Genomic DNA, 24629 nt, shown 5'->3' on the forward strand with positions numbered 1-24629 from the left:
GTTAATGAATCATTTTATTTAAGAGAAAAATCAGATTGTTATTATTCATGCGTACAACTTCATCAATTATTGCTGAGCTCAGTGATTATGAAACTTTACAGAATAAAAATAAGCAAAAAGATTAGTTATGAAAGAATGACCCCACCTCTTGATGGGAAAAGCATTGAAGAATGTGTAGCCGTGTTCTAAAATTAATACAGTACCTCATGGTGAAGATTAAATGGAAAGAATTTAGCACAATGTGTGGTACACAGAAGGTGCTTATCATGTTAGTGTCTCTTCCTCATCTTCTATTCACAGGTAGAAGAATAATCTAACTGTACGATCGGGGATTTCACAAAAAGAAGGCTTCTATCAGTTAGGGTGTTTTAATCACAAGCAATAGAAAATTTACATACAGTGCCTTAAATAATAAGATAATTTGTTACCTTATATGACAAGCAGCAGACGTTTGAATGATTCCAGCGTTGGTAATTTAGTTGTTCAATGATGTCTTCAAGGAAGCAGGTTACTTCCATCTTTTCATTTAATTATCCTCAGCCTGTTAATTTGTCCTCTTAGAGTGAGATTCCCTCATGGTCCCAAGATGGCTGCTACAGTTCCGCGAGTCCTACAAAAATGACAACATCCACTAAGCAATCCATGTGAATGCTGGGTTAGGGTCTTGTATCCCTTTTCATGAGCAAGGAAAACTTTCTGAGAGGCTCCCTGGCAGACTTCCCCTCACATCTCATTGGACCCGTCCAGACCATTTGTTTGGCAAGAAGGATGAGACCACCATGACTGGCTTAGATCAATCAAACTTCAAGGCCCTGGGGCTCGGGAGAAGTCCAACCTTCCTGAAAGGCTGTGATCACCTGGGTAAGGTGAACAAAATCAGGATTCCATTAGCTGGGAAGACAGGAGAGAATGGCATGGATAACATTGAGCAGGCAGCCAAAAGTGCCTTCCACAGTCCACCCCACTGGTTTATTCATCACCCCCTTTGCTCTGTACATGGCCTCCCCACGTCGGGGGTACTGGTCCCAGCCCACAACTTGGCCATGTTCTTGGTGGGCGTTGGAGATCATTCTCTTGGCGATCAGGTGATAGAGAACAGAGAACGAGAGGGAAAGGACACAAAGATCAGAGCAGAAATCTAAATCCAAAGTATCTGAGACATGGGTCAGAACCAAGCCACTAGAATGGAAGGCTTGAAAAGGCAAAGGGGCCAGATTTTAGCATGATCTTCACTTTTAGCCATCTTTTAACCATCCTCGGTTAGGCCAGGACTGGGATTAGCATGTAGGTAGAGTTGAGCCCATAAGGGGGAGAAATCATCTCCACCTTCTTAGAAGAGAAATATTGAAGAACGGGAAGCTTGCCTCTTCTGACCCCGTTTTCTCCTTGGAAATGGACCCTGAAATCTATGGACAGCAGCTATTGGGAGCCTTTCGGGAGCCTCTGAACTTAAGTGGTAGGAATCACTTCGCTGGTCCCTTTACTGGTTCCCCATTGCTTCTAGAATAAAGACCACAAGCCTTACCCCAGCCTCTGAGGCCTTGCAGGATCTAGCCAGGGCCCCTCAGTACAGTTGTGGAGGTGTGCCCTGGACAGGTGCTCTTGGCCAAGAGGGGAGTGAGGACTGAAATCCAGCCCTCACTCCAACTGCCAGGCCACGTGCCCCAGGTCTTTGTTTGCCCAGAGGGAGTTCCTTTTCTAGAGTCATTGGGCTGTTTTGGATCTAGTCCTTGGTCCCTTTTCCATTCTCAGCCCACAGAGCAGAGCTCTAGGTTTTGTGTGTTCTTATCCACTGGCCTTCCCATAGTTCCCCATACACACTGTTACCTACAGCTACAGAACCAACCACCCTAATACTTAGTAGCTTAAAATGATAACAATATTTATTTTGCTCACAAGTATGCAATTTGGGCAGGGCCTGGTGGGGGCAGTTCATCTCTGCTCCACCTGGCGCCAGCTGCAGCAGCTCAAAGACTGGGTCTGGAAGGTTCATTCACTCACGTTTCTGGAGGGTGATGCCCTTTGCCAGCTGGGTCTTCAGCTGGGACTTTTCCAAGTGGCTGCATGGCTGCCTCACAGCATGGTGGCTGGGTCCCCAGGAGACCAGGTGGAAGATGTTTAGATTTAGTCTTGGAAGTCATATGGCATCACCTCTGCTGTTGCCACAGGCTCATCAAGATTCAAGGGGAGGAAATATAGACCCCACCTTCCATGGATGAGTATCAGGGGCACATTGTAAGAAGAGTGTGTGGTATCCTATAGTGATGCAGTCATCATTAGAAACTACAGTCTCACACACACACCTGCTTCCTCAGGCCACAGGGCCTTTGCACATTCTGTTTCTTCTACTTGCAACATCCCTTCCCCTCCTCCCCTAATTAAGGTCTACTCATCTCTCATATCTCAGCTGAGTCATCATCTCTTGAGGAAGCCCTCTTTGAGCTCCCTGAACAGGTCAGTTTCCCCTAGTCGATGGTTTCAGATTCTTATCACAGTTATATTTTCGTATATGTATAAGTAAATATATGCATATAATTATATATGTGTGTATATATACTTATGTACTTATAGACACACACACACACCTCCCAATGTCTGTTTCTCAGTTAGATGGTAAGCCCCACATAAAGAGGAACTGCAGAGTTTGGTTTTGCTCAACACTCTATCCTCAGTGCCTAGTATAGGGACTGGGATACAGTAGGTGCCCATATATGAAAAATGCATGGATGAAAAAATGCATGGATGCCAAGGCTGGATTTTGGAGCCCCTGGGTCTGGGCTATGATATGCTGATGGGGCAGGACCACTAAACCCACGCAAGAAGAAAGAGTCAGAGAAAGATGCTTCTGAGCTTGATGCGGGAGCAGCAGTGTAGTTCAACTCTGGGGGCCGCGTCAGTGTTAATCTCTACAGAACACGTCCCTCGTTCCTGGCTCCCACAGATCTGCTTATGAATGCTCATGAGTTCGTTTCATTTATCTCTACAGAGCAGCCCAGGTAGTTCCAGTCTTCCAAAGGGAATTAGGAGAGACTTGGAATACTGGGCAAATACAGGACTAATGAATAGTTTCCAGGTGGGAGCCAGCCCCACCTACTACTCCTTTGTCAGTCAGATGTGGGAGAGACCTCCAACCTGTTCTGACTTTGCACCAGCATTAACAAAACATGCTCTGCTAGGGCTTGCGTGGATTCCTTCACCAGGCAAAGGCGTTCAGGTTCAGGAAGCTTAAGCCCTAATTACGGAGGAGGGGGAAATGGGGCAGTCTGCAACGGGGAGGGGAAGGGTTTCCAGGAGCGACATGGAAAGAAAAGAAGCTTAATAACCAGTTTAGCTGTGAAATTACAACTGCATGACACATTTGCCCACAGCATGCAGAAGATTTACAAATCTTTCTACAAGAAGCAGCAGAGACACAATCAACGTGGAGAGACACCGTGCAGAGTAGAAATCAGGTTCCTCCTACACCGACTCCATGGATAAACCCCGGAGCCCAGGCCATCCGAAGACCATGCTCACGGTCTCATCCATGCTTGGACCCTGGCTTCTGAGGGCCTAAAAGCAGTGCAGGCCTTGTCCCATCTGTCCCAGGGAAAATCTTTGCACTTGGAAGGGAGAGAGGTCAAAAACTATTAATTAATACCTGAGGTGCTGAGCAGCAATTCTTAACCTTTTTGTATGTCAGGGTCCCCTCTGGCCATCTGGCAAAGGGTATAGACACCTTCTCAGAGTTCACATTTTTTTTAATGCACTAAATAAAATATATAGGATTGATTGCAGACTTCCACTACTGACCAAGATTGTAAGAGGGATCAGATTTACTCTCCTGCCTGAAACAGCTAAAAAGCCAGACGAAGTGTATGAAACAATAGTTTTCAAAATGTTGGCTATAAGGCAACAAAAGGCAGTGATCCTGAGAGATGGGAAACAAACTAGGTGAGCACTGTGATATTGGCCAGCTTACTGCCTGGAGAGTTTCCAAACTGTGTGCAAGGACGGGGGCTGGTGGTCTCCCTGAGCTGAGGAGAAGAGGCTGGGAGAAAGGGGAGGCCAAGACGCTGGAGTCTGCCAAGCCGAATACCAAAGAGGAGAGAGCTGCACCAAGAGAGATAGAGTGGGTCTCCCTTGAGTCTCCAGGTGAGTACTGATCAGCATTGTGTATGAGGAATCTGAGTAAGGCCAGGAAAAGAACCATCTGGAAAGATTAGAGGGAACAATTCTTGGAGCTCACACAGGGTCGGGAACAGTTCTTCTTCTCTTCAACCAGCCTAGAAAAGCTCGTCATGCATAGGGCATCAGGTAGAGTCCTCAGAATGGTTTTGTCTCCGTAGTTTGGAAAATTGAGCTCTAAACTAAATGCTGCTCAGTTCTCACCCAGTACAGCTTAAAAACAAGACTAAAAGAAAAATCAAACTGATTCCAAGTAACTTAACCATGTCCCAGAACAAAGCTCCAAAGTATTAAGAATATTAATAAGAATAGAAAAGAATACAAAAATATTCAGCACCCAAAAAAAGTAAAATTCACAATGTCTAGTGTGTGTTAAAAAGTTACCAAGTATGCAAAGAAGCAGGAAAATACAACCCATAATGAATATGAAGATCAAGCCTGATTCAGAAATGATACCAATGATAGAAGTAGCAGACAGGGACATTAAGACCGTTATATTCAAGAAGATACAGGAAAGATTGAGCATATTAAGTAGACACATCAAAGATATATACTTTAAAAGACCGTATTCAAAATTCTAGAGATGAAAACTATAATGCCTGAGATGAAAAATACACTGGATGGGATTAATAGCAGATTACACACTGCAGAAGAATGATTAGTGGTCTTGCAAACATAGCACTAGAAACCATCTAAAATAAAACACAAAGAGAAAAAAGATTTTGAAAAATAGACAAAGCACCATTGAGCTATGGGACAACTTCAAGTAGCCCCAAAATATGTAATTTGGGTCCCCAAAGGATAAAATATTTGAAGAAATAATGATCAAAAACTTTTCAAATTTGAGAAAAAATATACACCCAAAGATCCAAGAAGCTCAACAAACCCCAAGCACAAGAAACATGAATAAAATCACACCACCAAGGCATATCTTAATCAAATTGCATAAAACCAGTGATAAAAAGAAAATTTAAAAGCAGTCTGAGATAAAAGACACACTACTCACACAGGAACAAAGAAAGGATGACAGTAGAATTCTTGTCAGAAACAATATAAGCCAGAAGACGGCGGAGCAAAATCTTTATAGTACTGAAACCAAAAAAACAACAACGAAAATAAACCCTCATACCTGGCAACTTAGAATTCTGTACTCAGAAAAAACATCTTTTAAAAACAAAAGTGAAATAAAGACTTTTTTAAGACATACAAAAGTTGGAAGAATTCATCACCAGCAGACCCAAACTACAAGAAATACTAAAGGAAGCCCTTCAGGAAGAAGGAAAATTTTTATCAGTTGGAAATCCAGATCTATACAAAGAAATAAAGAGTGCCAGAAATGTTAAGTACATAGGTAAATATAAGACTTGTTCCTTATTATTCAAATATCTTTAAAAGATATTTGACAACAACAAACAAACACAAAGAGACAGAGACTGGATTGGTGGTAACCAGAGGGGAAGGGGGGAGGAAGGAGGGTGAAAGGGATAATTAGGCACATGTCGTGGTGATGAATTGTAATTAATATTTGGGTGGTGAACATGAGAACATGATGTAATCCATGCAGAAATAGAAGTATAATGATGTACACCTGAAATCTATACAATGTTATAAACAAATGTTACCGCAATAAACAAAAAATTTTTTTAAAAAATACATAAATAAAAGATATTTGACTGTTTAAAGCAAAAATACTAACAATGTATTGTGAGGTTTATAATATATGTGGTGGTAAAATATATGACAATTATAACACAAAGGCTGGATGAGAAGTGGAAGTATATTATTATAAGTTTTTTATACCATATGTAAAGAGGAATAATATCACTTAAGGTAAACTGTGATATGTTAAAGACTATACTATAAACCCTAAAACAACTATCAAAATAATACAACAAAGAGTTATAGCTAATAAGCCAACACAGGTGAAAAAATGGAATCATAAAAATGTTCCATTAATCCAAAAGAAGTAGGACAAAAAGAACAAATAACAGATAGGACAAATAGAAAACAAATAGCAAGATGGTAGATTTAAACCCAACCATAGCAATTCTCACATTACACATAAATGGTCTAAACACTCTATTAAAAGGCAGAGATTATCAGATAGAATAAAAAAGCAAGACTTATCCATATGATGCCTCAAAGATATGACTTTAAGTGTAAAGAAACAAACAGGTTAAAAGCAGAAGAATTGAAAAAGATATACAATGCTAACATGAATCAAAAGAAAGCTGGAGTAGCTAAATTAGCAAAAAAATAGTTTTAGGAGCAAAGGATATTACTAGAAATAAAGAGGATCATTTCATAACTGTATTTCTATATATTAGCAAGGAACAACTGGAAATTGAAATATAAAACATACCATTTACAGGGGCCAGCCCCGTGGTGTAGCAGTTAAGTGTGCGCGCTCCACTGCTGGTGGCCCAGGTTCGGATCCCGGGCGCGCACCAATGCACCGCTTGTCAGGACATGCTGTGGCGGCGTCCCATATAAAGTAGAGGAAGATGGGCACCGATGTTAGCCCAGGGCCAGTCTTCCTCAGCAAAAAGAGGAGGATTGGCATGGATGTTAGCTCAGAGCTGATCTTCTTCACACACACAAAAAATACCATTTACAATAGCATAAAAAATACAGGTTCTAGACTAGCACCAAATATGAAACACTTAGGGATAAATCTGACAAAAAATGTGTCAGATCTGTGCACTAAAAACTACAAAATTTGAGAAAGTAAACTAAAGAAGGTCTAACTCATTTTTTAGGTAATGAGCTGCACATATTGACTTCCTTCCAAAGGGTACAGTGTGGAAAGATGAAAAAAGAATAACTTGAGAGTGGAGAAACCTGACAAATGTCATCTCAGCCAGAAAATCAAGACCAACAGCAGCAATCATAAATCATGTTGACATATGTATGTTTGATATGATGTGACGGAAATGGCGCTTTACCTCTCTGTAAAGGCACTTTACCTTTCCTCCCTAAAACCGTATCCACAGTCTTCAGTCTAACAGTGGGACATTCTCCAAAATACTTGACCAATACTCCTCAAAACTGTCAAGGTCATCAAAAACACAGAACAAAGGAGAAATCGTCATAGCCAAGAAGAATCTAAGGAGACATGACAACTAAATATAATGTAGTATCCTGGATGTGATCCTGGAACAAAGAAAGGATGTTTGGTAAAAACTAAGGAAATCTAAATACAATGGACTTCAGCCAACAATGTTATATTAATATTGGTTCATTAATTGTAACAAATGTATCATACCAATGTAAGATAATAAGAATAGAGGAAACTGAGTGTACGGTATATGGGAATCTCTGTATTAACTTGTCAATTTTTCTGGAAATCTACAACTGTTCTAAAAATTAAAGTCCATTAAAAACAATCTAAAGAAGACCTAAATAAATGGAGAGATTTACCATGTTAATGGGTGAGAAGACTCAATTTTGCTAAGATATCAGTTCTCCCCAAACCAATCTACAGCAGGGATAGGCAAACCATGGCCTGTAGGCCAAATCCAGCCAACCACCTGTTTTTATAAATAGCGTTTTATTGGAACACAGCCACACTCATATGTGTCTGCATTGGCTATGGCTACTTTCATGCTACAATGGCAGAGTTAAATAATTGCAACAAGGATTGTATAGTCTAAAATATTTACTATGGCCCTCTACAAAAAACATTTTTTGACCCCATATCTAATGCAATCATTATTAAAATACTGGGAGGCTGTTTTATATAAATCAACAAGCTGATTTTAAAATTCATATGAAAATGCAAAAGACTAAGAAGAGCAAAAGTAACTTTTACAGAGAAGAATAAAGTTGAAAGACTAACACTATCCGACTTCAAGAATTATTATAAAGCCACAGTAATCAAGACAACATGGTAATTATGTGAAGATAGATAAATAGGTCAATGGAAGAGAATAGAGAATTCAGAAACAGACTCACACATATATAATCAATTAATTTTCCACAAAAATGCAAGGCAATTCAATGGATAAAGTATAATCTTTTCAACAAATGGTGCCAGAACAATTGGATATCTATCTACCTATCTATCTATCTACCTATCTATCTATCTATCTATCTATAAAGAACTTAAACCCACACCTTGCTTGCATCATATGCAAAAATTAACTCAAAATGAGTCACAGACCTACATGTTAAACCTCAAACTATAGAACTTTATGAGGGATTTGTATTCAGTACAAAAACTCAATAATAAGAAAACAAGCAATCCAATAGAAAACGAACAAAAAATTGGAACAGACACATCGCCAAAGGAGATATGTGGATTGTAAATAAGCACATGAAAAGAAGCTCGACATCGCTAGTCACCAGAGAAATACAAACTAAAACCACGGTGAGATACCACTCACATCTGGAATGTCTACAATGAAAAAGACTGACCACACCGAGTGTTGATGAGGATGTGGAGCAGCGGGAGCTCTCCTACACTGCTGGTGGGAATGCCAGTGCCACAGCCATGCCGGAAAAGTTTGGCAGTTTCTTAAGAAGTTAAACACACACCCACTATTTGACCTAGCCATTCCACTCTTAGGTGGAATGAGAAATGAAAGAGAGAAATTCATGAAATTCATTTCACACAAGAGAAACGAAAGCCTATGTCCACACAAAGACTCATTTATACACTAAAGTTCAGTGCAGCTGTATTTGTAATTGCCAGGAATTGGAAACAACACAAATGCCCATCAACAGGTGAACAGATAAACAATTGATGTTTATCCACCCAACATAATACCACTCAGAAAAAAACAAAACAAAAAAAAATAAGAGCAAACTATTGATACACAAGCAGTGTGGATGAATCTCAAAATAATTGTGCTGTATAAAAGAAGCCACATTAAAAAAGACAAAAAGCACAGGCTATATGATCCTATTTATATAAAATTCTAGAAAATGCAAACTCGTCTATAGCGACAGAAATCAGTTCAGTGATTTCCTGGGGCTCGGGGTCTGAGGAGGAGCAGGAGGGATTACAAGTGGACAGGAAGGAAGCTTTGCTGGTGATGGACAGATTCACCATCTTGATTGTGGCGATGATTTCACGGTATACTTATGTCAAAACTTATCAACTGTACAATTTAAATACAGGTAGCTTATCATACGTCAATTATACCTCAATAAAGATGTTAAAAATAAAAAATAATTAAAAAATACATATAGGATTACAAAAGAGCTCAATTATATTGAAATGCAGCTATCAAAATTTTTTTTTTGTGGAAGATTGGCCCTGAGCCAACATCTGTTGCCAATCTTCCTCCTTTTTCCCCTTTTTCTCCCTAAAGCTCCAGTAGATAGTTCTATCTCATAGTTGTAGGCCCTTCTAGTTCTTCTATGTGGGATGCCACCTCAGCATGGCTTGATGAGTGGTTCATAGGTCCGTGCCCAGGATCCGAACTGGCGAACCCCGGGCCACTGGCAAAGCGGGATGCTGGAACTTGACTGCTATGCCACCAGGCCGGCCCCAAAAATATTTTTAAAAAATGAATTTGTGATATAATTGCCTAAGTGCTTTTTATTAAGGCAAGTCTAATAACTATTGCAATTTAGAATTGATGAATATACATGATATTTCGAGGTATCCATAACCATTATAATGTGACATGAAAATACCCGTGATTTCTAGTAGCGTTAAAGTCACAGTTGCCAACACCAAGGAAGCCAAGCCAAGAAACGGGGAGAGAAACGGAGTTTCACTCATGTCTTCAGAGCCTGATGATCTGAAGTTTTATTTTTATGCTTTGTCATTGTCTAGTTTTGGCTTGGGGATTAAAGTTAGCCTCATAAAGTGGAGTAGGTGGTTTCTCGACTTTTTCTATATTCTAAAAGTTTGTTTATATACTGTGGGAAATACATTTGGGCCTAGTAGTTATTTGGAGAGTTATAGATTTTTATTTTTTTAATTATATTTTATTATGAATTATTTTCATTATATAAGTAATATGTGCTTGTTGTAACACGATATAATTAAAAATGTTTAAATATAAAGTTTTTTTTTTTTAACGCCAGGCTTTTTTTTTTTTGTGAGGAAGATCAGCCCTGAGCTAACATCCATGCTAATCCTCCTCTTTTTGCTGAGGAAGACCAGCTCTGAGCTAACATCTATTGCCAATCCTCCTCCTTTTTTTTTTATCCCCCAAAGCCCCAGTAGATCGTTGTATGTCATAGTTGCACATCCTTCTAGTTGCTGTATGTGGGACGCGGCCTCAGCATGGCCAGAGAAGCGGTGCGTCGGTGCGCGTCTGGGATCCGAACCCGGGCCGCCAGTAGCGGAGCGTGTGCACTTAACCGCTAAGCCATGGGGCCGGCCCTAAATATAAAGTTAATAATTCTTTTTTTTTAAAGTCACAGTTACTGCTAATACTATTATGGTTTGTTGCCTACATTTATAATAGAAGTAAATGTTAAATTTCAGTGAGAGTTCAGTAAAAATAAAGAGGCAATGTTTTTTCTCAAAGTTCACAGGCCCCTGAATTATGTCATATCAGGAAGCCCTTGGAAAGCCTTTGGGATCAATCTGGGGTAAGAGGCTCAGTTCAGTGAATAAAGCTATTTCTCAAAAATGGCACTCATTTGTTTTCCCTTCCTTTCCTCAGAGAGGTTGACCACCCCAGGGAATAATAACAATAATAATAATAAGTAATAATAATCATAATAGCAGCCTGGGCCTTGGAAACAAATAGTAGGCTTTCTCTGGAGGATGAATGAGATATCACACTCCTCCCCCTTGACTTACTCTCCTGAACACATCTCAAGCCTTTGGTTCCCTCCTCACAGCCATTCCTCTGTCAGAGAGGAAACATTTCCTTAATAAAGGCCACCCCCAGCTGCTTCCCAGGAAAGCAAGCTTGAGTCCACAGGGTAGACTTCATCTTGCGGAAATTAAGTAGAGCAGAGTTAAATAGAGCCTGGAGTTGCTAGGGGCCCCTTGGCTCAGGTATGGAGAGTATAACAGTTCGCTTTGGTTCCAGCACCTTCTATGAGCAGTGATCACAGGAGTCAGCCCTCCTGAGTTCTTTGTCTCTTAAGGGGTCAGGTCTTTCCCGTTGAGTTCCCAGTGGGAGCTGCTGGCTTTGGAGTGTAGAACACGGTTAATTCTGCCGTTTTCCCCCAGCACTGCCCATAGGAGCTCCAGTTCCTTTTAAATGCCTGTATTTGGCCTGCAACAGAGATTGGACTATTTCTCTAACCCGTTCATGGTCAGTCTGTCCTAGAGGCCTGCCTCCCACCGTCTGTGGTCTTCCTCCAGGCTCCTTTTGTTTGCTCTAAGAACATCCTTTGGTTCTGCACCCCTCGGCTGCTCCCCTTAAAAGGTCCAGTAAAGGTCCCTTTTCTGCCTCTAGCCTGGTCATCATAGAAGCTTACCTCCCTGCCCCACCCACAAGGCAAAAACATACACCGATGCTCTCAGAGATTCTTGGTACATTCTCACGTTGAAAATGTTCTCAGAGAAATCTCTCTCAGCTTTTTTTTTTTTTTTTAATTATTATTTTTTTCTGTGAGGAAGATCAGCCCTGAGCTAACATCCATGCTAATCCTCCTCTTTTTGCTGAGGAAGACCAGCTCTGAGCTAACATCTATTGCCAATCCTCCTCCATTTTTTTTTCCCCAAAGCCCCAGTAGACAGTTGTATGTCATAGTGGCACATCCTTCTAGTTGCTGTATGTGGGACGCGACCGCAGCATGGCCGGAGAAGCGGTGCTTCAGTGCACGCCCGGGATCCAAACCCCGGGCCACCAGTAGCGGAGTGCGCGCACTTAACCGCTAAGCCACGGGGCGGCCCTCTCTCAGCTTTTCTTTACTCCTTTAAAATACCTTAAGAACCCATATTTGCATTTCAATTCTGTGGCTTTGACCCCGCCCCCCCCATCTTGGAATCCCCCATCTACTTAGGAAAGGGCTATTTGCCACCCAGGAAGGGTTCCTTTGGCTAAGTGAGTCCTAGGTAGGAAGGAGTCCTAGATAGGAAGGTGTCATCTGACCACCTCGGGTTCTTTGCTGGAGTGGTTGGGAAGTGGCTGGTGCAGGAAGGGAGGGAGAATGTATCAGGAAAATTGAGAAGTAAGCCCCCTTCTCCCACAATGTCTAGACCCTATCTTTTGCAGAGGTTGTGGTGGGCCTGTCTGGGACAATAGGCATCAATGTTGGAGGCTGGGGCTCCCTGGGGAGAGTGAGTTGTTCTAATTCGAGGTGGCCGGGGGCAGGAAGAACCAGATAATAAGCTCTAATCCTCCCACTGGGCCCAGTGGGAAATCAAGATTACTTGACACATCCCAAGAAAAAGAGCCCGCCTGGGCCAACGGGAGGAACCAGGAACCAGGAAAAGGGGTTCTGGGTGATTACTAGGAACAGAGCGGAAGAGCCTTCAAGAGCCCAAGTTACAAGAGTGGTGGGCTGGACTTGCTTAAAGGTCCATGCTCTGGACCAGCACCAAAAGCCTCCAAAAGACAGGCATTGGAATTGAAGTGGAGGTTGCTATTCCTTTACTGATCCACACCACCTTCCCCAGCAGAAGGAATTGGGACCTGGGTGTTAATGATGTGATTGATGATTGATGGGAAGAGCTAGCGAGGCCAGCAAAGCAGAACAGTCACGATACAATTAGGTACCCACAAAAGTCATTCATAGTTTATTCCTTGTCCTGGTACCAGCATTTCAGCTGCCCCAGGCATTTTCGAACCACTCCAAGTGACTCGACAATGCATCTTTGCCACCACCGACTTGGCTGGAATGTAGGCTCTTACTTGGCACAGGGATCCGCAACTCACAAAAGATCCAGATTTCAGTCTCTCTCTTTGAACCTTCAGTCAGAGCTGCCCCAAAGGAGTAACACTTGTGAGCTTGCTCTCCATCTCCCTGCCCAGACTCTGGAAGACAGGTATCAAGCCCCAGCCATAGAAGCAAATCTAAGTGGACTTTGCCCCTAAAGGGAACCCTAGGAGACAGTGTGGGCGGGGGCAGGAGCCATATGTGGATCTGGGCAGACCACATGGAGCGAGACACCAGACTGGGAGCTCCGAGAGAATGACCTCCACACTGAGTTTTAAACTCAGGTTTTAAATTCATAGCACCCAGCATACTGTCTCAGCCCACGTGAAGATGCTTGGTAATTCTTTATGGATCGAATAGAACTATCTAATCATGATGTTAGAGAATATGAATATAGATTTTGTAGGATTATGAAGCTGGGAAATAATTTAAAAATTAATAGGATGGTACATACCATAGATGAAGAAGTAAGTCTAGTAGCTCTAAATGTGAAAAAAATAGAATGAAAATGCTTCTAGAAGGTAACATAAGAGGATATCTTTATGACTTTGGGATAAGTCAAGATTTCTTAACACACACAAAAGCAATAACTGTAAAGGTTACTAAAATTTAAAAATTCCCGTTCATCAAAATGTACCATTATGAGAATAAAAAGGCAAACCACAGAGAGAGAGAAGATATTTGCAAAACCTACATCTGACAAAGAAATTGTATCTAGAATATGTAAAGAATTCTTATAAATCCACAGGAAAAAGACAGACAACCCATATTTTAAAATGGGCAAAAGACTTAAACAGGCATTTCACTAAAGAGGACATCTAAATAGCCAATAAGCTTGCGAAAAGATGCTCAACAGCGTCATACATCAAGGAAAAGCAAACAAAAACCACAATGAGATACCACTATACACTCACCATAAGAGGGGGAAAACTGGTAATAGCAAGGGAAGCAACTGGAACTCTCTGTACCATGGTGAATAAATTGTTTCAACAACTCTGGAGAAATTTGATACTATCTATTAAAGCTGAACATATGCATATCCTGATGTTACAGGAATTTTACTCCTAGGTATATATCCAAAAGAAACGCATTCATATGTTAACAAAAAGACATGTACAAGACTATTTACAGTAGCCCTGTTTGTCTCGGCTAAAAAAACCCCCCAAGGTTCATCTACAGTAAAGTAGATAAACTCATATTCATTGTATATGTATATATTTACAATATACAATGAATAAACATATTCATATTATAAATTTATATTCCATTGTACACAGTGGAATACTGTACAGTAATGAAAAAGAACTACTGCTACATTGTTGAATCTCACAAACACAATGCTAAGCAAAAGAAGCCAGAACCATATGATGTCATTTCTATGATGTACAAGAATAGGCAAAACTAATCTAGAGTCATAAAAGTCAGACTAGTGGTTGCTTTTGGGGTAGGATTGTCAGATAAAATATATAGGCCACCCAGTTAAATTTGAATTTCAGATTAACAAATAATTTTGTATGGTAAGTATATCCTATGCAATATCTTTATTTGCTAAATCTGGCAACCCTAGTTTGAGGGCTATTGACTTGGAGGGCACACAAGGATTGCATCTGTTGTTTTGGTACTATTCCATTCTCTTGATCGAAATGGTAGTCACATGGGTTGTCTGTTTCTAAAAATTCATCAAGGTGAACGTTTAAGATTTTTGCACTTTTCTATATGAATGTTATACTTTAACAAAAAAGTTTTAAACGTTTTAATAGAGAGGTAGAGCAATGTATGAAGAGTCACGAGTCCTGGGTTCAAATCCTAGCCTTTACTGATTTGAGTGAGTTTGGTATGGGTTTTCTAAGTCTCAGTTTTTCCATCTGTAAAATGGAAATAGTTTTTACAAGACGTATTCTACTAACTCCATTTTATACAAGAGGAAATGGAAGTGTAAGGAGGTGAAATACCTTGTTGAAGGCAACCCAGCTGGTGAGTGGCATTCACAGGTTCAAACTCATCATTCTAGAACCCACGTAGTTTACCTCCACACTCTACTGCTTGCCTTTTGGAAAGTGCTACTAAAATTGTAAAAGACTTAATAAACACAAGACTTTACTTATGATTATGTAGGGCAGGAAATTTTAATTAAAAGTCTAGAGAGTATTTGCAAAAATTTAAGTGTGAATGCATTTTCCTGGTGAGAGAGACTAAACGTAGCTTCAGATTCTCAAGGGGGTCTATGACATCCTCCCCTAAGAAGTGGAAGAGTTAGAAGACGCGCTGGGCTAAAGGAGATGCACTAGCCCAGAGTCGCCAGTGGTAGCCCTGATTGGACCAAGCCCCTGAAGTCCTGTGACCTGGAATTTCCCCCTTCCTTTTTGACCTAGCTTCCTCCTTTCTTTCCTCTTTAGCCCCAGGCACACCACTTCTGGGAGCCACCTCTCAGTCGCCTCCCATTTGAAAGTAGGAGCCCGGGTGGGAGGGTGGCCGGCTGCCCTCACCAGGGAGCTGTGCTCTTGCTTAATTAGTGTTTGCAAAGGGCTGCGGATTATTAAATTACTAGACAATTAAGATGAGGCCTTGGGGGCTTTCGAAATCAGTCATGCTGCCCTCCCTAACTGGGTAGGAGGGACTTGCCTGGAGGGACAGAGAGGAGGGTGGTTGGGGACACTCTTATGGCGGGGCTGGCCCCCTCCCAATGGAGAGCACCACAAAGAGATCTCAAAGAGTCTTTGCTGCAACTGCTCAGCTTGTCTTTGGTTTGAAAGCCATCATCACAGGTGTGTTTGTTTTGAGTTTAGGCACTTTTCCTTTCTATAATCCAGCTCCTCTTGAGAGGAGTAATTAGGAGGGACAGAATAACAGTGATGAGAGCTAAGGTGTGCTGAGCCCTCCCACGGTGCCAGGACTGTGTTAACTCTCGACATTCGATCTCCATCTGCAGAGAGAAGGTGAGAGAAAATTGGCCCTCATTGAAAGCCTCTGTGATCAAGGCAATTTCATGTTATTTCACTGAACCCTCATGATAACACTCAGATGTAGATGTTACATCCCCGTTTTATAGATGGGGAAAGAGAGTCAGAATGATTTATGGATGGGGACCAGGTCATGCATTCATACATGGCAGAGCCGAAATTAGAACGCTTCTATTGAGAAGATGCCCTCTTGTGCACAGGATCTCAACAGGGAGGGAAGTTGGCACAGTTTGAAAAAACTCCCCAGGCCATTCTGATACAGCCCCTGGTTGGCTGGGGAAGAGGGGATGGTTAGAGAATTGACTTACCAGTTAGCGAATTTTCTTACTAAAGTGAATGAGTTTATCACATTCCTTCCAGAGACAGGGGTCCGTGCAGAGCAGTGGTTCTGCACGGGGGGTTGGGGGAGGTGGGGGGTAGGGGGTGTGGGGGTGGTGGGGGTGGTGGGAGTGGGGGTGGAAGGGGGCGGATCTTGCTTCCCTCCTCCAAAGGGGGCATATGGCAATTTCTGGAGACCTTTCTCCTGTCACAACTTGGTGGTGGTGGGGGTGCCACTGTCAACTAGTGGGTAGAGACCATGGACGCTGCTCAACATCCAACAACACACAGGACAGCCCTGCACGACAAACAATTATTCAGTCCAAAACGCCGACAGCACCCAGGCTGAGAAACACCGGCAATGTTTTGGGGTGAGGGGGTAAGGAAGGGGATAAACTGAGGAGGGAACTCTGGGCATCCCAGAAGAAGCTCAAGTTGGGGGAGGAATGGATGGGCCTTGAAGATGAATGCTATCTACTTCACAGAGTAGCTGAGGGCCAGAGAAACTACTTATATTTTTGCCAAGATCTTCCTTATACCCCCAGAACATCAGAGAAAAATGGTGAGGGTGATTTTGTCGCTGTGTTGACTCAGGAGCCTGTAGCAAAGGAAGACCTGGATTTGGAGCCAGGAAACTTGAATTCCAGTCCTGGCCTGGCCATTACCAGCTATGTGACGCTGGGCCAACCTGGCTCTCTTGGAGCTTGAGCCTCCTGACCTGCAAAATGGGGATAATTAAATTTGCCCTCTCTTCCTCACAAAGTGTTGTGAGTACAAGTGGGACAATGTAGGAGAAACGGCTCTGTAGAAGGACAACCCCCTTAAAGGACAGAGGATGGTCCTGCCGTGCAGGCCTCTGAGCACATTTTGGGTGGGTGGGATTCATTATTTATTTTTAAATTAAAGGAGAGAAATGAAATCCTTTGTCATTCATGGACTTTGAAATTCAAGGATGAGAGTAAATTTGACAGAAAGAGCTTTAAAATTCTATATTGGATGCAAAGTAAGCAACAGCTACCTTGAAATAACCCCACTCTGAGCAAGGGGGAACAGCCGTGAGAGAGGAGGAGGAACGTCAGAGCATTTATTTCTCAAAGTAGAAAGAAGAGCGTGATCTTCCTTTCTGATTATGCACAGAATCCATGCCCAGTTGTTAACACCAAACAAAACCAGATAGTATAGAAAAGTATAAAAATGAAAGTTAAAATTACCCAAAATTCTAACATCTAGGAAAAAAAAAGTGCTGTTGACATTTTGGAGCACGTCTTTTCAAACATTTTTAGTGAACAATTATACCTTTTCTTCTTTAAAGAACTCTATAGTACATGCTGTTTCGTAGCTAGCAATAAAATAACATGAACAGCCATAAAATCACATTAGAAAGATGCTTCTTGTGCAGAGGGGTGTGCGAGGTTCCTTCAAAGAAGACAAGGCTGAAAGACATCAATATCAGATCCTTCCCTAAGAAATGCCCCATCTGGCTTCCAGAGAGTCATCACCTTTGCCACTGGGGGTGGAAGTGGGTGGCAGGGCCTGGCCGAGGCTCTCACAGGCACACAGACCCATCATTCACAAAGCCTCCAGCCCTGATGAACCCTGGTAGGAAGGAGACGGGCGAGTGGGTGGGGCCTCTGCTGGTTCTTCCCCAGGCAGGATTGGGTTTGTCCAGGAGCAGAGCCCCTTGCTGGATGGGAGCAAGGAATGTGCACGCCTGTGCTCTGAACAGACCGTCAGGAACCTGGGCCATCTCAAGAAAGCATGGAGAATCAATGTCTGGGTACACACGCATAGAGAAAGACCACGCTTCCACGTGAGGGGCTGCTGGAGGGGCACCCGTGCTTCTTACCGGGTTTTGGGGTCATTATAACCTCTCACTCTCGGCATCCTGGAACCTTTAAGAAATAACGATTAACGCCTTCCCTCCTGCTCTAGGTATTGACAGTGTGCCCTGAGGCTACCAAGAAACGGAGTTTGCTCAAGATGACAGTCAACCGGAAGCCCTGAAGCCCGGCTACTTGTTGCTGAACCGTGTGCTGCAGGCTGTTGTCTATACTGCCATCCAAACCCACTCTGAACCCTGGGACTCATCATTTATCCTTCTTTCCTTTCCCCGTCCAAATGAGCGTTTCATTAGGAGATGTAAGCCATGAATATCATTGGAATTTACAGAAACCATTGGGATTTTCGCAAGGGAGGAGGTGGGGAGCTGATTCTAATCCAGTCTCAAGTGATCTGATCGACACAGATTTAGTCCTTCTTCAAGGACAGACTGGGGCTCAAAGCTGCTGTGGATTCCTGGGGCGATCAAGCCTGAAATCTTCAGACTCTGGACCTAGGAGTCTCCTTGGATCCTTAACCTCCTCCAACCCATGATGCTTTTGGCCAGAAGCAGGTGTGTCAGCCCACACCTAGATAAATTACAAAGGAACAATGGTATTGTCCTCTCCTGAAATTTCACCTGCTCCATCCCTTGAACGGTCACAAACTACCCTGTGAGATTGCTCAATGCTGGCTGACATCGATTGTTTCTGCCTCAATTTAAAGCACCCGTGTTTTTGTGGAAGGTGCTTTGGAATCCATGACATTCCTGAACATAACAATGAGTATGAGCAGGCAAGGATGCTCCGAAAGAAAGGATGGGGTCACTGAAGCTATGTTTTAAAAAAAAAGGAAAGAAAAGAAAACCTCAGGCATTTTAATATGTTAAATACACACCCAATTAGTAATTCTAAAGACTTCTACAAATCAACCTAGATGAAACTTTTTTCACCTTTTTCCTGCCATTTTCCCCCTTCTCAGAAACATTTAGACCTACCCTATGGCAATGAGTATTGGGAAGTCTCTGCCCTGTATATCAGGGTAGCACAAATAATTCAGCATAAAGCAGCCGGGTTCCTGTAGCCTGGCATTAGGATAAGTATATCTTAAGAAAGTTCTTATGCAGACTTGGCTTCAGGCAATAAAACGTCATAGCCGTATAACTGTAGCAAGCAAAATTTCTAGGGAGCAAATTAGGCTGAAAACATCTTCTAGAGACAGCTAGAAAGGAATCGTACACCACCCCAAAATAAGGCAAGTTATGCAGTAAATGTTTCATTTATTGGCCTTCTTCCATTACTATTAGGGTTAAAAGACATCTTATCAATAAGAAAGGGATATTTATGGAGGATTGATGTCTTTCGAAAGGCTGCTCCTGTCACAAATGCCTATCGCGGTAGTGATCAGCTTATGAAGGCAGGTGATGAAATCCAGTACAAATGCATACATCTCCCCATTAACCCTTAGATCATCAGGCATTATTGTCACTTTATTACCCAGACCTGTCATTAGCTGAAGCAAGGTGATCCAGCCAGGCACTTGAGGAAAAAAAAACCCTGTTCCTCAGGGTTTCCAGAAGATGCTGTGTGCCTTTCCACATCTTTTGACAGAGTCAATGGGGGAAAATAAAAGGATGCCTGTGAAGTGGGGCCCTTTTTGCCTACCCCTTCCTCCCGCTAAAATTGAAAACTCTCAGGGGTCCAATTTTTAGTGTTCCTATGTTGGCTGAGGGAGTTGCTTTCCTGAAGGTCCAAATAAGGAACCATCACCCACGCAGAACAAAAAGCAAACAGAAAATTTCACAGTGGAATCAGGACTTTGGCTTCTAAACATTTCCCCATTTCATAGCTTCCTTATATTTTCAGATTCTTTTTTTGGCTTCCTTCAGTCAGCACACTCCCTGCATAGATAAGACCAACACAGTGGGTAACAGATCATCCATCTTGGAGCCCAGCTTTTTAAAGAAAAATCATACAGAACACATATACACACACGTACGCATCACTGTCAAGGGTAATTTAGCAGAATCTTGCCAAGCGATCGGGGGAGCCGAATATGGTTGTCAACATGTATTCCCTACTTCTGGTGAATCTGAGCAGACTATCCTTGTTTTCCCTAAGTTCCAAAGCCAAACCTCCAATATGGCTCGTCCCCTTTGCTGGTGTGCCGGTGAACTTCTTAGCATAACTGGGGTGTGGGCTGAATCTACGGAATCAAGGACTCTCTGAATGTTAAAAAAGACCTAAGAAAATATCAAGACCAATTACCTCACCTGCCAGGTGAGACAAGACTAAGGGGCCACAGGTGACGTGGGCTATGGCCGGCCTATTTCTGCTGTCCCCATCAAGCAACCTCCCATTTTCAGAGGGCACCTACCACTCTGCCATAAGTGCCCCATGGGGAATCGATGCCTGAAAGGTGATTTATATAAACTGACACTTCTGCTCACTCTTCAATAGGGATGAACAAGGAAGTACCCCTGGGAGAGGTAACCCACTCACTTAATTTTTAAGGTAAAATAAGTTGTACACTGATATCAACACAGGTCCGCAGAGATTTAATAGAGGGACGGCTGAAGGGGAGGAGAAAACAGAAGTGAAGAAGCAGAAGGGCAGAGGATGAGGAGGAGAGTTCGGGACCTGGGCTGGCCCCAGGAATGGGCTCCAAGGGAAGCAGATACAGCTTCTCCCCCATCCTGCCCACTTCCCAATATGCAAAACCCCTTGGCTCAGGCTAAAGTCAGGACTGGTCTGGCTTCCTCCCTTTGTTGTAGAGCCTCTGCTATTTGGGCAGAACTCTTGGTCATAAACCAGGAGTCATCAGTATCTAGAAAGAGAAGTAGCCTCAACACCTGGACACAAGCCAACTGTTGTTTAAAATTTCACACTAAATCTTCAAATTACACGTTCACATTGCGGACCAACCTGACTTTTTGTTGTTGTTTAATATTATAGTACCTTGTTTTTTGCCAATTTCAGTTTCACACCCTCCCCCCGGCCCCCACATCTTGGCATCACCTGAAGCCATTTCAGAGACTCAGGGGTTATTGACCCTCTGAGATCTTGCTGGGCTCCCCAAGCCTTTTTACTGCACAAAGCAGCAAAATTAAATGTGGCATGTTTGCAATCATGGAATAACTTTTAATTGCTTAATTAAATCAGAGATTTAAAGAAGGAAAGATTCAAGAGTTCCCTTTGAATGAGAAATATAAGGATACGCCAAAATGGATGAGGTTACTAATCATTAGGAAAAAAGCCCTTAGTATTTACATATGATAAAAATGCAGGCCAGGACATTAAAAACAATAAGTACACTCTCTAAAATTTCAATTCAGTCTATTTATGAGCTTTTATTATCCAGGTAGTCCTATAAAGGACAGAGAAGACCTCATTATCCAGCTTAATTCAGATCAGGGTTAGATTAAAAAAAACACCACCGCACAGGACAAAGAAATTGCCATAAAATTGAGTTACTATAAATGTGTTCCAGTTTAAGTAAATAAGCCCTTAAAACCGGCCTTAGGAAAGTGTACACTGTACACAGACAGTCTCAGGCACACTAAGTATACAGGTGACAATTAGCAAGTATGACAAGCTATGGGCATTCACTAAACGTGTAAATCTAAAGGCAACTGAGTGAAAAGATCCAAAAAAGGGAAAGTGTTAAATCCATTTGTACATGGATTTAACAGTGAAGCATTTCATTCTTCATGTTTTTACTTGGTGTCTTGAAATAATCCCCTTTCTGTCTCCACTCTCCCTCTTAGAAACTGTGCCTGCCTTATTTATTTATGAAGTCTGAAGGTTAGTTCTACCTGCTGAGACTAATTAGCCTTGTGCTTTGTATCCTATGCAATCCTGTCTGATTAAATGTACACATTTGTTTTACTTTTCAGACTCTTTCTCGCTCTACTTCTGATTTTCCGATTAATATTAAAGTTGGGAGTTACAGTGAATCTCCTCTGTGCTCCCCCCCCCATTTTTATTTTGCCTGTATCTTTCTCTTTAGTGTGCAAATGTGGTTGTGAATTTTTTCCAGTGCAGGGGAATTCACTGGCCTTGTCAATCTTGGTATCATTATTTTTAGTAGTCTTCTTTCTGAGACCTTAGCCTATAAAACAGTTTTGCTGAAACCCCAAACTCTCTAAATATTACATGGTAAATTTCCTTTCTTTTGGAAACCATAGGTGCTGATGGGCCAGCTGAAAGGCAGGTGAGATTTTTTTAGGCATGGGTGGGATAATTTAGTACATCATGGACTCAGGACCAACACTGTTCCTAATAGACAATTTGCTAATTTCTATTGATTTCTTTTTTCTGATTCTTTTTATCCACTTTTCATGTGGTAGTTTCCAGTCCACTTCTCATTGGATATTTGCAAGAAAATGAATGTTCTTGCTCCTTCATCCAGGGACATTGTGTTTTGGGAGCCAGGCCTTTTACCCTTTCACATAATTCTGTTCCCCATTTTGTAGCAAATCAACTTGCCCCCCAGGCGAGTGCCTAAAAATCAACAAAATACCTGCCTCACAGCCCAGGTTTTCCACCTACTCCTTGAGGTCTCCCAGCATCAGCTCGGTTAGCAATTTCCTGCCGGAGCCATCTACACCCTCATCATGTGGTCAGTCTTTCGGGGATTTCATCTCAGACCCCCTTCGAGAAAGACTCCAGCACCGCTGATCCCAGGGGTTGGTGAACTTTCAGTTTTATTTTCCCTGGCGGTGTTAACGCCCAAACTTTTTACCTCCAAAGTCTGAAAGGACTTTGAATCCTAGCTCATTTCCTACCACCTCCAACGTTAGTAAAAAAAAAAACAAAACAACACTCTACATTGAAAGAAATCATGTATTTTTCCTTAAGGATATTTTTAATGCCTTTGACAAACATGACAGTATTTGATTGTTTTTGGATAAAAGTCATCTTGGCATATTTAGTCTAGTGAGATTGAAGATTTAATGAAATGATTCACTATTAATAAATAAGAAGGGGAGGGAAGATCTCGTGGGTTAATAGTTTCTTTCACTGCAGATGACCAGGAACTTTGCCCAGCCCTCCACTTCCCCAAGCTCTCTGAAAGTGGAGGGTTGCTCTTTCTTCTTGACCACTTCTGTTCCATCCCGCCCAAGGGTGGCTGATTTCACTGCTGGATTAACCACTAAGCATCCCCCGCCCCTACTCTCCTTTTCCCCTTCCTTAAGACTTATTTCTAATATTTCCAAAGTGCACTTTTTCTGGGCCTCTCCCCATCCCCGCCCCCCAAGTGGGCTTTCCTTCCGCCTTCCCCGGCTCGGATTCCTGCCTCGGTCGCCACCCCTTCCCCTCCTCTCCCACTCCGCATTGTCTTTCTGAAGCCGCCCCCTCCCGGAGCGAGTCCCGGTCCCCTCGCCCCGACTCCCGGGCTCGCACACACTCAGCGCAGGCCTCTCCCCCTGCACTCTCCTCCCTCCGTCTCTCTCCCCCCTCGTCCCCCCGCGTCCCCCCGCCCCTGTCCTCCTCCTCCTCCTCTCCCTCCTCCCTCTCCCGGCGCCCGAAAGGATCATTGTTAGCCGCCCCCGCCCCGCCCACCCCGGCTGTTTATTATGCGCACGTCACCGGGACGGCCCCGCCCCCCGGCATCTCATTAAGCGAGTGTGTTCCTCTCGCCCTGTCAATAATCTCCGCTCCCAGACTACTCCGTTCCTCCGGATTTCGATCCCCCTTTTTCTATCTGTCAATCAGCGCCGCCTTTGAACTGAAAAGCTCTCAGTCTAACTTCAACTCACTCAAATCCGAGCGGCACGAGCTCCTCCTGTATCTTCGGCTTCCCCCCCCTTTGCTCTTTATATCTGACTTCTTGTTGTTGTTGGTGTGTTTTTTTTACCCCCCTTTTTTATTTATTATTTTTTTGCACATTGATCGGATCCTTGGGAACGAGAGAAAAAAGAAACCCAAACTCACGCGTGCAGAAGATCTCCCCCCCCTTCCCCTCCCCTCCTCCCTCTTTCCCCTCCCCAGGAGAAAAAGACCCCAAAGCAGAAAAAAAAGTTCACCTTGGACTCGTCTTTTTCTTGCAATAATTTTTTCCGGGGGGGGCAAAACTTTTTGGGGGTATTTTTTTTTTTTTTTGGCTTTTCTTCCTCCTTCATTTTTCTTCCAAAATTGCTGCTGGTGGGTGAAAAAAATGCCGCAGCTGAACGGCGGTGGAGGAGATGACCTAGGCGCCAACGACGAACTGATTTCCTTCAAAGACGAGGGCGAGCAGGAGGAGAAGAGCTCCGAAAACTCCTCGGCAGAGAGGGATTTAGCTGATGTCAAATCGTCTCTAGTCAATGAATCAGAAACGAATCAAAACAGCTCCTCCGATTCCGAGGTAGGAAAAGCCCCTCGGGCTGGTGGGGTTTTTAATCTATTTCCTGGGCTTGGCAAATGTTGCTTCGAGGACAGAAATCGGGGCCGGGGGCGGCGGCGGGGCGCCGCGGGGTCGGGCGGGCGGCGTGTGCGTGCGGTGCCACCATTGCAAAAACTTGTAACCCTGTTTTTCTCTCCCCCCCCAAATCCCCCCACCCCGCTGATTTCTTTTTCTCCCCCT

At 42.9% G+C, this 24629-nt stretch overlaps 1 protein-coding gene across 30 annotated transcripts in view; it reads left to right on the plus strand.

Moving 5' to 3' along the window:
- Positions 1 to 23699: 23699 nt before the first annotated feature.
- Positions 23700 to 24629, plus strand: part of TCF7L2 (transcription factor 7 like 2) — a 193608-nt gene continuing 192678 nt past the window's right edge. For 8 of the 30 annotated variants that reach the window (XM_087432593.1, XM_087432599.1, XM_087432600.1 and 5 more), the window contains exon 1: positions 23700 to 24410. In XM_087432593.1, coding sequence (XP_087288719.1) covers positions 24222 to 24410 — 189 coding nt within the window. In that variant the 5' untranslated portion in view covers positions 23700 to 24221. The remainder of the gene's footprint in view (positions 24411 to 24629) is intronic. The other 22 variants (XM_087432603.1, XM_087432606.1, XM_087432607.1 and 19 more) reach the window with 6 other exon arrangements.

This window comes from Ceratotherium simum, chromosome 6 (genome assembly GCF_057802395.1).
Source record: "Ceratotherium simum simum isolate JZ-2026a chromosome 6, ASM5780239v1, whole genome shotgun sequence".
Taxonomy (NCBI): domain Eukaryota; kingdom Metazoa; phylum Chordata; class Mammalia; order Perissodactyla; family Rhinocerotidae; genus Ceratotherium; species Ceratotherium simum.